Source organism: Sparus aurata, chromosome 12 (assembly GCF_900880675.1).
Source record: "Sparus aurata chromosome 12, fSpaAur1.1, whole genome shotgun sequence".
In the NCBI taxonomy this organism is placed as follows: Eukaryota; Metazoa; Chordata; class Actinopteri; order Spariformes; family Sparidae; genus Sparus; species Sparus aurata.
In genome coordinates this window covers 28,785,328-28,797,171 of record NC_044198.1, presented here as the reverse complement: position 1 = coordinate 28,797,171, position 11,844 = coordinate 28,785,328, and the positions used below count along the sequence as shown (strand labels likewise).

Below are 11,844 nucleotides of genomic sequence, written 5' to 3'. Positions count from 1 at the left end.
TACGACAGGACACACCAGTGGCGGACTGGGACAATAATTCAGGCCGGGTTGATGCCATTCCATGCCACCCTTCTCATGCAGACCACTATATCTCTAGTTGTGTATTCTAACCCTATTTGATAGTTAAAAGAATTTTCCCCTGTGCTGGACTCTGAACCTCTCCCTCTCTCTCTCTCTCTCTCTCTCTCTCTCTTCCTCAAATTCTACTTCTGGTTGCTCTGCAGAATGAGATTGACGTTGCAAGTATAGCCTGATCATAAACTTGTATTATGCAGTCATCAATTGTATACCTCCTGATTACACTCCTACTTATAGTTTCATTAATAAATCACCTATTAATCTAAAAGCATACTCTGTGTGCTCTAAGTGGTACCTGGCAGGTCCTGCTCTGTTTCTGACTGTGTATCGACACACTCCAGTTCTGCAGGAGCACTTGTGGTACCAGTGCTGCTGCTGCTTCCTTCTCCAACTTTGCAAGGAAAAACCCAAGAGCAGGCCATGTTTTAAGTTTATTTCACTGCTGTTTACATTTGAGCAATGTGTAAAAAACTACTGTAAAAACTACAAGTATTAATAATATAAGTGTTTATATAACGCAGGACACGAGGAGCGATAATAAGTGGGACACATGAGAGCGAATAACTTGACTTTTTAATCATCATGTTAACAAATATGGACAAATCAGCATGAAGATAGACACATAAACATATTTTGACATCTTCTCAAGGGGAAATTGTTCACATTCAGCATCAGCTCATCATATCTCCTGTGTATATTGATCCTCTGAGGATTCGTCAAGTAGCTCATTGTTCTTCTGGAGTTTAATATTATTCTTCTTCCGTACGTTTTTTGTCCATTTTAAACTCCTTTAAATTTTGAGCTTTTGAAACCATTCAACCATCAAAAGGACATTACTGCTGTTATTTTTGGAAATATTCAGCGTTTTCTCCCATTCATCCTTATGGGGAATTTTTCAAATTTCATTCTGCTACAACTTCAGCATACCTTCAACTATAGACACCGTTGAACTATCAAAATGTTCAGCTTTTTAAGCTCCTTCAGCCTTTAGATTTTCAGCTTTTAAACTCTTCAACTTTTTCAGCAATTAAGTTTTTTCAACAAAAGAAATTAACATTGCAGCAAATGGGAAAATCTACAAATCTTCCTCAGAACTCATCAACTTTCAACCTCTTCTTCTCTCTCATACCTTGAGCGAGAGACACCATTCCAACTTTGAACTATTGGACCTGTATTCAGTTTTTAAAAATATTATACAGTTTTGAAATGGTTGCAGTTTTAGTTTTAAGGATTTTTAGCCCGTCTTATGAGTTTGTAATGGGTGTGTATTGCGTGAGCTAGAGTGCGTGACATCATCAACTGCCGCACCACAGAGTGGTGAGCAGGTCCAAAAATCTCTCTCTCTCTCTCTCTCTCTCTCTCTGTCTCTCTCTGTCTCTCTCTCTCTCTCTCTCTGCGGTTGACGGTGACGAGCGTCCATCCGTTCGCTTAAAGGGGTCTATGTGAAAACACCGTAGGTCTACGTATATACTTTGAAAATACAAGGCTACTCGCCTGTACGTGTCATCAAATGTCTCGTCAAAGAAGACTGATCAGAGTGAGTTCTCATGTGACGTGTCAAGCCATTGGTTTGATTAAAAGTCTTCCCACATATTTGGCATGTAAACGGTTTCTCACCTGTGTGGATTCTCACGTGAACTATTAAGTTACTGGTTTTATTAAAAGTCTTCCCACATGTTTGGCAAGAATATGGCCTCTCACCTGTGTGGATTCTCATATGAGCTGTTGCGGTACTGTCATGCGTGAAAGCTTTCCCACATATTTTGCAAGAATACGGCTTCTCACCTGTGTGAGTTCTAATGTGCCTTTTCAAACCACCTGATTCAGAGAATGTTTTCCCACATGTGTTGCAAGAATACGGCTTCTCACCTGTGTGGATTCTCGTATGTTTTTTTAACTCACCACGAGACCTGAAAGTCTTTCCACATGTTTTGCAAGAATATGGTTTCTCACCTGTGTGGTTTCTCAAGTGGTATTCCAAGCTCTTACGTGTGCTGAAATCTTTCCCACATGTTTTGCAAGTAAACAGCTTCTTAACAGGGTGAGTTCTCGTGTGCCTTTTCAAACTGGATGGATCAGAAAATGTTTTCCCACAGGTGTTGCAAGAATACGGCTTCTAACCTGTGTGGACTCTCATATGGACTGTTAACTGACTAAGAGTCCTGAAATCTTTACCACATGTTTTGCAAGAATACGGTTTCTCGCCCGTGTGGATTCTCAGGTGTGAATTCAAGTGGGACGTACACGTAAAAGTCTTTCCACACGTGTCACAGCTGAAAGACTTTTTACCTGTGTGAGTGTTATGTTGAATATCTGATGAGGAAGAGTTTTTATTTTTTACAGGATGTCTTTTCTTTTCCTTTGGATCTCCATCTCCAGCTGATCCTGAGTCTCCATGTTTCTCCTCCTTTCTGGTCTGGGCTCTCAGCTACATGAGAGTTGTTAGAGAGGAGCTGGTGGTCACTTGTTGGTTCTGCTTCACTGTGGTCACTTTCCTCATAAGCTGGAGTCAACATGACGGTATCCGTCTCCACCTTCAGTACAAGCTGCTCTCCCTCCCGACTGGTGCAGAGTTCCTCCTGTTCCTCTTTAATCTCTGGAGGCTCTGGGTCCTCTTGGTCCAGACTGGAGTTCCTCTCCTGGTTACAGAGCTGCTGGTCAGCCAGAACCTCCTCCTCCTTACAGACATGTTGCTGTGGGAGCTCTGGAGGGACACACAACAAAAGACAGACAATATTTAATCAACCAATCAACCTTTATTTATCCTCCAGAGATCATTGAGAGGCAACCCTCATTTACAAGGGCACCGAGGCCCACAGAACAAAGGCCGAATAACAACAAGTAGAAATACTCAGAAAGTTTCAATAGCTTCCAGGTCATCTGACCCACTGACTCCAAACCGATGCCGAACTGTATTAATACACTGTGTGATTAGGCCAAACTTTGTTATATAGACTTTACTGCTCCTCATATTTTTTTATTCATGTTTTTAATGTGAAAATATAATTTTTGCCAATAGCTTCCATCTCATCTGACCCACTGACTCCAAATCAGTGCCGAAATGTCTTCCTAACAGGTTGAATGAGACACACCTCTTTCTGTTGAGTTTTAGTGCTCCTCACATGTTTCGGAACGTTTTGTGTGTAAAATCATCATTTTCTGAGCGGAGTTTCGCCGCGGTCTTCTATAGAACGGAGCCCAGCCGTGCAGCGGACACTCAGAACCTCCGGAGTCCCGGAGTGGAATGAACCAAAACGAGGGAAACACTCGTATGTTCGCTCCATGTAGTGAAACGTGGCTGCGATGCATATGTCCCCCTCTGTGGCCACTCCAGGGCTCTGAACATTAGTGTTATTAAAATAAGAAACTTTTACTCACCTATCCTGTGTAACTTTACTTGGGGTTTCCAGCAGATATCCAGCATGACGCGCTGCCGATCGATCTCTTCCTCGTACTGGACGATAGTTGTTTTAAAAACTCTGAATATTTCTTCAGCAGCAGCAGTTAGTCGCTCGTTGACAAACTCTCTCAAACTCTCAACTGAACTCATTGTTCTTTAATTACTCATTCAATAATGAGCTGCGCTGTGACTCAGTACCGTCTTCACTTCATTCAAGACACACAGCCAGCTAATGCTGCTAGCTGCTACTGTTTACTTCTGTTACCTCGTGTGATCTGAAGATCAGACAGAGCCGCTACAAACCACGCCCCCTACAAAACACGCCCATACGACACTACGGTGGCTGTGGAGTTCCAGAGCACTTAGAAAGCAAACAGGAAGGAAAAAACTTTAACAACTTTAACGGTTGATTCAATGCCAACAATGCGCTTGAAACAATACATTAATACAAAAATACAAAGTAATGTAATTAAAAAGATTATATAGGACTGATAAAAATGTCAGTACAGGAAGCGATAGAGGAAGATGAAGGTGAAGAAGGCTACAGGTCCAGATCAGAATCAAAATCAGAATTCCTTAAATGTCCCGTAGACCGGGAAATTTGTATGTTGCAACAGCAGAATATTACAAGACATAGAAATAGAAAAATAGACAAAAATATTTAAAAGTAAAGAGAAAATAGAATCGACAAATATATTTACATGGATAGTGCAAAAATGCAAAAATAAGCAACAAGTTTTTATAAAAAGATTTTAAATAAAGGTAATAAATATGGGTGATGAAATGAGTTTGAACAGACTTATTGCACAGTGCAGATTACAGACGTTCCTCTGCTGAGTTGTATGCCTCCTTGCTGTTGGCATACAATAAGTCCAGTGTTTTATTGTCTCTGGTGTGGCAGGTGACATATTGTGTGAATGTGGGCAGGGTGGAGGACAGAGAGGCATGATTGAAGTCCCTAGAGATGAGGAAGAAGGCCTGTGGCTGCTGTGTCTGCAGTGAGCTTGTGACTGAGTGAAGAGTGTCACAAGCTGCATCAGCGTTAGCAGAGGGGGGGATGTACACAGTGCAAACAATCACCTGTGTGATCTCCCTCGGGAGGTAGTACGGCCTCATGCTAACCGATAAAAGTCCGATGTCCTTACTGCAGACCTGTTCTTTAACAGTGATATGCCCAGGGTTACACCATCTGTCATTAACAAACACCGCCAGCCCTCCTCCTTTCCTCTCTCTGCCGTCCTGTCTGCCCACCGAGTTGAAAGCAGTCCATGTTAGCGCCCGTGTCCGGGGTCAGCTCCGTTAGCCACGTCTCAGTGAGTACCATGATGCTGCACTCGCGGTAGTCCCTCTGATGCCGGGTCAGCGCTGTTAGGTCGTCCATCTTATTGGGGAGAGATCTTACATTCCCCATGATGATAGACAGGAGGACGGGTCTGTAGCGTGTCCTCCTGCTACAGCAAACCGCTCTGGAACTGCACCTGCGTCTCCTCCTCCTCAGCTCACGGGGGACATCAGGCCGCTCGTGCGGTGGGATCAGCTCCAGGCTCCTCAGGTCCTGTGCAGACCAGCTGTGCAGGATTGTGGAATATATCTTCAACCTGAGCCTGAAGCTGGGGTTAGGATTAGCACCAAGATGTTTAATTCATCAACATCTTGACTAACATCAACTTTTTCCATTTCCTTATCATTAATCTGCTTACAGAATTTGTCTCCTCGTACTTGGCAATTGTAGGAGACTATACGGCCCTCACATGGACGGCACCATAGATATAAATGTAGGGGACTGTCACTGCTTGATGATAAAGTACATTAATCACTGGTGATTAATTTTACACTCGTAGATGGGGCACCACCTCCGTTGTTTGATTTACTGGAATAGGCCGGAGGGAACTATTCCAAACATCTACCTGTACAAGTTTGACTTGGACAGCTAGACTTTCAATTTCAAATCAATTTACTCAATCTCAATATTCTGAAGCATTGAATTCTTTGCACTTATCCATCGGTTCTCCACTTTAAAATTAAGTTCCAGACAAAGACAAATGATTATATATGTTTATTGACTAAATAATTTGGGGTAGCATAAATGAACTGACAATTTTAGACAAACAACAGATAACAGAAAAGGTAAAGACTGTAATAAGTAAGAAATAAATGATGTGACCGTCGGCAGATGGTAAAGTTAAAGGGTCGGGTTTTTATATATTAAATATTACAGGAGTAATTTTTAATACTAACGAGACCCTAACCTCAACTTTCTTAAGTTCATAAGATAGAAGTCAGAACTTTAGACAGAAGTCAGAACTTTAGACACCACTCATTCTCACGTGTGTGGATCCAGCTGCATGAAGACGTTCAGCCTGTTTGGTCTGGGAGTCAGGAGGCACTGAAGCTTGGTCTCTTTGAGAGTTCTGGGTTGGACCACGGCACGGCGCGTCGGTCCAATAGCCAGAGGGAAGGCCGGTACTCTGTTGAGGAACTCTTGGTCCGGAGGCCCAGCGGGGTTTCCGCCTTGGGAGCGCTGGGGGCAGAGTCGATCTCGGCTGGGAGCACACAAATTCTCTTTTGTTGGAGACTCCTTGCACGGCTTCTGAGGCAGACGATGGACTGCAACGTTCTTCATCAGATGATCACAGTCTTGAAAAAGACTTTTTCTTGATGTTTCAAGGTGGTTCTCAAGTTCTGATCCTTTCACTAATTCAACTTCTTCTGGATCAGGTGGTGATACTTTAACGTTATATTAAAATCAAATTAAAAATCAAAAAGAAAAGAATTTGTTCTATCAAAGACTTGGATAAAAGTAGAGCACTTAAAGTAGTTATTCAATTCGCTTTTCTTAGAGCTTGTTGCAAAAATAAAAGTAAGGATTACTTTAAAAATAAAAATGAAAAACAAAGAAGTGAAGAGAAGAGAAGAGAGAAGCAGGAGAAGACAGAGAAGTGTAGTTAAAGAATAGTAGTGACCGACGTCATGACCAAAGTCAGGGCCGAAGGTGGCGTGCAGAGCATCTTCTCTGTTTTTATGGGCTACAGCAGACAGACTGAGAACAGGGGGTGGGGCTGGCTGACAGTACTCCTTCTGTGTTCGGAGTTTTGACCCACAACACTTTAATTTAACTAAACTATTTTTTTAATGTTTCAAAATCGTGTTTTAACTTCCCAAAAACTTTACCATTTTAAAAGTCGAATTTTTGTCTTCGTTAAAAGATGTAACATGGTTATGAGCCAAGAATGAAAGAATTAAAAACATGATTAAGGCATAAAACAATAAAGTATACAACATAAACAATAAAGCATACAATCCACAGTAGGACCAAGGACTTATACATATTCCTTGTTCTATCTTAACAAAACATATCAGACATTTAACTGCTAAATAACACAAGTATTACACACAAAGAGGATCATGATATGTAAGTCTGTGCCCTCGCAAAGGTGGAGGCTGGTTTCTCTCAAACCCCAAATTCATTAAGTAATAAACTTCATTTGGGCTTGACAATAACATGGGAAGGATCTATTGTATGGCCTTTTTAGGCTATTTGGGTATCTGATAAAATTAAGAAGATGAAATTGTAGTTAATAGTTATTCAGAACATATTGAAATGTGGATGAGTATAGGGAATGCAGCAAAGACTGAAATGTCACGGACAGGGTCCAAAAAACTGCTTGGCCTGTGAGGGGGGGCTGGGTCATCTCTACCCCAACCAACATCTACCCCCACTTCCTGTCATCTGATGTGAAGAGAGAGAGGACTCTATTGTGCTTAGTCGTTAAATCAGTAAGAGAATCTGTTTATAGCAAGAGGGCAACACATCGTCCTACTCTATAGAGAGAAGAGGCCTCGTGCTGGACCTCGTTTGGCCTGAGGAAGAAGGAGTTCATCTTCTTTGGAGGGGGGAAGAGAAGCGAATATTTAGTCAAACAGATAGGCTTTGTTTGTTAAATTAATCTTGTCTTCTGGTTGAGAGGTGAGAGGACGGGGTAAGGAAGCAGAGCCTCGTGATGGAGACATAAGGGCTGTTGTTCCTACACAATGATGCAATGTAAAGTGGTTCTAGACACTGTGAAACACTTGGAAATAGCAGTATAGCCTTCCCCCTTATTATGAGCCTCCCCGATCTTCTTTCTGAGCTCAAGACTGATTTCCTTTGTCTTTGGCATGGTGAGTAAAAGTAGTCCCTCTCAATAATGTGAACAAGTGCCTTGTTCCTAGGAGCCCTTTTGTGCTGATTGAAGGCTCAGGTGTTGTCAGGAAGCCAGCTGACTGCACAGATGTGTTTTGAAAGCAAAAAAAAAAATCACATGACGTCTAACATTTTTGACTATATTTGATATAAAGCATTCCTAAAACTGTATTTCATATTCCAAAATATACCAAAAGCGACTAAATAGCACTAGTGAATATTTGATAATATCAAGTTTTGTCAATGCTGCAATCAATGGGAAGAATTTTAGGAAAACCTTCCATAACTCCTGGTGGCTAATAATTTTGGCCTCAACTGTACATGGAAGCGACTGTAAAAACTACAAGTATTTAACATATAACTGTTTATATAAAAGCAGGACAGGAGGAGCGATAATAAGTGGGACACATGAGAGCGATTAACTCGACTTTTTAATCATCATGTTAACAAATATGGACAAATCAGCATGAAGATAGACACATAAACATATTTGACATCTTCTCAAGGGGAAATTGTTCACATTCAGCATCAGCTCATCATTTCTCCTGTGTATATTGATCCTCTGAGGATTCTAGAAGTAGCTCATGTAAAGTTAAAGTTCTGCAACTATGCATGAAACGCTAGAACTGAACCACCTCCAATATATCATTCACTGGTGACGGTGGCAGAAAGGAGGACACTGGACAAACTGCTGGACATTATTGACAATGCCAGCCACCCCCTGCACACCGTCATCAGCAACCAGAGGAGCCTGTTCAGTGGAAGGCTGCTCCTTCCCAAGTGCAGGATCAACAGACTCAAGAACTCCTTTGTCCCGACATGGCCACAAATATTACAGAGAGGTAATTCAATTAATCGCTCTGGATAACCAGCTCATCTCCGTGGTAGAGGATCAGGGCTTTTGAATCCCCGGTATGCCCTTATCACCTCGACATTACATCACATTGACTCCACTTTCGAACTTCAACGTGCCGTATGTGCACCAGTTTCGCGGGTCTCATACAGCAGAGCATGTAAAACAGCCGATAGAGATGCTGAACGCTGTGAAATAGACAAGCAACACGTCCACGTCATTTAACATGACAACGTAAGGAATATGAAAAAAGCAGTGATGATATGGAGGCACCAAGCGTGTGCTGCGTCGCACACACTTCAGCTGCTGTACACGAGGGTCTGCTGTCACAGTGCAGCGTCACACACTCACCTGCTAACACAAGGAAGGTGGAGGACAATACTGTAATAGCATATGCAGAATAAGACAGAACCGTATGAAAGCATATACTTTGTTTCAACAAAATAAAAACAATATAAAGGAACAGCTTGGATGCAGGTACTTTTTTTCTTAATGCAGCTGTATTATCCAGGAAAATATTAGTTCAGGGAGTTTATTGTTTACTGTTTATTGTTTTACTTCCTATATTTAGTTTTGTACCTCCGTTTTTCTACTTGTAGGCTGCTGGAAATCCAATTTCCTTGCGGGAATCATCCCAAAAGGATCAATAAAGAGAAGTCTAAGTCTAAGTCTATACTTTGGAAATACAAGGCTACTCGCCTGTACATGTCATCAAATGTCTCGTCGAAGCAGACTGATCAGACAAACTTTCCCCAGGCAAAACTATGGTTTCTCACCTGTGTGAGTTCTTATGTGAGCTGTTAAGTTACTGGTTTGGTTAAAAGTCTTCCCACATGTTTTGCAAGTAAATGGTTTCTCACCTGTGTGAGTTCTCATGTGAACTATTAAGTGACTGTTTTTAGTAAAAGTCTTCCCACATGTTTTGCAAGTAAACAGCTTCTCACCTGTGTGAGTTCTCATGTGAACTATTAAGTGATTGTTTTTAGTAAAAGTCTTCCCACATGTTTTGCAAGTAAACAGTTTCTCACGCGTGTGAGTTCTCATGTGCCTTTTCAAACCAGATGAATCAGAGAATGTTTTCCCACAGGTGTTGCAAGAATACGGCCTCTCACCTGTGTGGACTCTCGTATGTTTTTTTAAGTCACCACAATACCTGAAAGTCTTCCAACATATTTTGCATGAATACGACTTTTCACCTGTGTGGGTTCTCATGTGACTTTTCAAACCAGATGAACCGGAGAATGTTTTCCCACAGGTGTTGCAAGAATACGGCTTCTCACCTGTGTGGACTCTCGTATGTTTTTGTAAGTTACCACAAGACCTGAAAGTCTTCCCACATGTTTTGCAAGAATATGGCCTCTCACCCGTGTGGATTCTTTTATGTATTATTAACCCACCACAACACCTGAAAGTCTTCCCACAGGTGTTGCAAGAATACGGCTTCTCGCCCGTGTGGACTCTTATGTGGATTGTTAACTGACTAAGAGTCCTGAAATCTTTACCACATGTTTTGCAAGAATACGGTTTCTCGCTTGTGTGGATTCTCAGATGTGCATTTAAGTGGGATGTAACCTTAAAAGTCTTTCCAAATGTGCCACATTTGAAAGACTTTTCACCTGGGTGAGTGTTATGTTGAATGTCTGATGAGTTTTTTGCATAATCACTGTGACTTTTGCTTCCATGATGTCTGTTCTGTTGCTTCAGCTCTCCATCTCCAGCTGATCCTGAGTCTCCATGTTTTCCTCCTTTCTGGTCTGGGCTCTCAGCTACATGAGAGTTGTTAGAGAGGAGCTGGTGGTCACTTGTTGGTTCTGCTTCACTGTGGTCACTTTCCTCATAAGCTGGAGTCAACATGACGGTATCCGTCTCCACCTTCAGTACAAGCTGCTCTCCCTCCCGACTGGTGCAGAGTTCCTCCTGTTCCTCTTTAATCTCTGGAGGCTCTGGGTCCTCTTGGTCCAGACTGGAGTTCCTCTCCTGGTTACAGAGCTGCTGGTCAGCCAGAACCTCCTCCTCCTTACAGACATGTTGCTGTGGGAGCTCTGGAGGGACACACAACAAAAGACAGACAATATTTAATCAACCAATCAACCTTTATTTATCCTCCAGAGATCATTGAGAGGCAACCCTCATTTACAAGGGCATCGAGGCCCACAGAGAAAAGGCCGAATAACAACAAGTAGAAATACTCAGAAAGTTTCAATAGCTTCCAGGTCATGTGACCCACTGACTCCAAACCAATGCTGAATTGTATTAATACACTGGGTGATTAGGACACACCTTGTTGTTTATATGGACTTTACTGCTCCTCATATCTGTCATTAATGTTTTTGATGTGAAATGTAATGTTTCCAATAGCTTCCATCTCATCTGACCCACTGACTCCAAATCAGTGCCGAAATGTCTTCCTAACAGGTTGAATGAGACACACCTCTTTCTGTTGAGTTTTAGTGCTCCTCACATGTTTCGGAACGTTTTGTGTGTAAAATCATCATTTTCTGAGCGGAGTTTCGCCGCGGTCTTCTATAGAACGGAGCCCAGCCGTGCAGCGGACACTCAGAACCTCCGGAGTCCCGGAGTGGAATGAACCAAAACGAGGGAAACACTCGTATGTTCGCTCCATGTAGTGAAACGTGGCTGCGATGCATATGTCCCCCTCTGTGGCCACTCCAGGGCTCTGAACATTAGTGTTATTAAAATAAGAAACTTTTACTCACCTATCCTGTGTAACTTTACTTGGGGTTTCCAGCAGATATCCAGCATGACGCGCTGCCGATCGATCTCTTCCTCGTACTGGACGATAGTTGTTTTAAAAACTCTGAATATTTCTTCAGCAGCAGCAGTTAGTCGCTCGTTGACAAACTCTCTCAAACTCTCAACTGAACTCATTGTTCTTTAATTACTCATTCAATAATGAGCTGCGCTGTGACTCAGTACCGTCTTCACTTCATTCAAGACAAACAGCCAGCTAATGCTGCTAGCTGCTACTGTTTACTTCCGCTGGGTGTCACGCTCTAAAGCTCCGACCGGGGAAGTGCGGGGCTTCTCATTTTTATTCTGATGATTTACAGTTATTCAACTCTTATTTATATATATATATATATATATATATATATATATATATATATATATATATATATATATATATATATATATATATATATATATACATTTTTATTCTGATGATTTACAGTTATTCAACTCTCTCTCTCTATCTCTCTCTCTCTATATATATATATATATATATATATATATATATATATATATATATATATATATATATACATACACATATAAATAATGTCACTTTGTATATATATCTAGCGGTCG

The 11,844-nt window shown here is 41.6% G+C and overlaps 1 protein-coding gene and 1 pseudogene across 1 annotated transcript; both read right to left on the bottom strand.

The window, feature by feature from the left end:
• Positions 1 to 602: 602 nt before the first annotated feature.
• LOC115593011 (zinc finger protein OZF-like) lies at positions 603 to 4,859 on the bottom strand (annotated as a pseudogene).
• A 3,198-nt stretch (positions 4,860 to 8,057) lies between these two features.
• Positions 8,058 to 10,552, bottom strand: LOC115592694 (gastrula zinc finger protein XlCGF17.1-like). Its single transcript, XM_030435744.1, has one exon. The coding sequence runs from the start codon at positions 10,366 to 10,368 to the stop codon at positions 9,277 to 9,279; it is 1,092 nt and encodes a 363-aa protein (XP_030291604.1). The 5' UTR covers positions 10,369 to 10,552; the 3' UTR covers positions 8,058 to 9,276.
• Between the last annotated feature and the right edge of the window lie 1,292 nt (positions 10,553 to 11,844).

Bases quoted from the DNA above. Each gene is read 5' to 3' on its own strand.
- LOC115592694 (XM_030435744.1), bottom strand. From the start codon at position 10,368: ATGTTGACTCCAGCTTATGAGGAAAGTGACCACAGTGAAGCAGAACCA.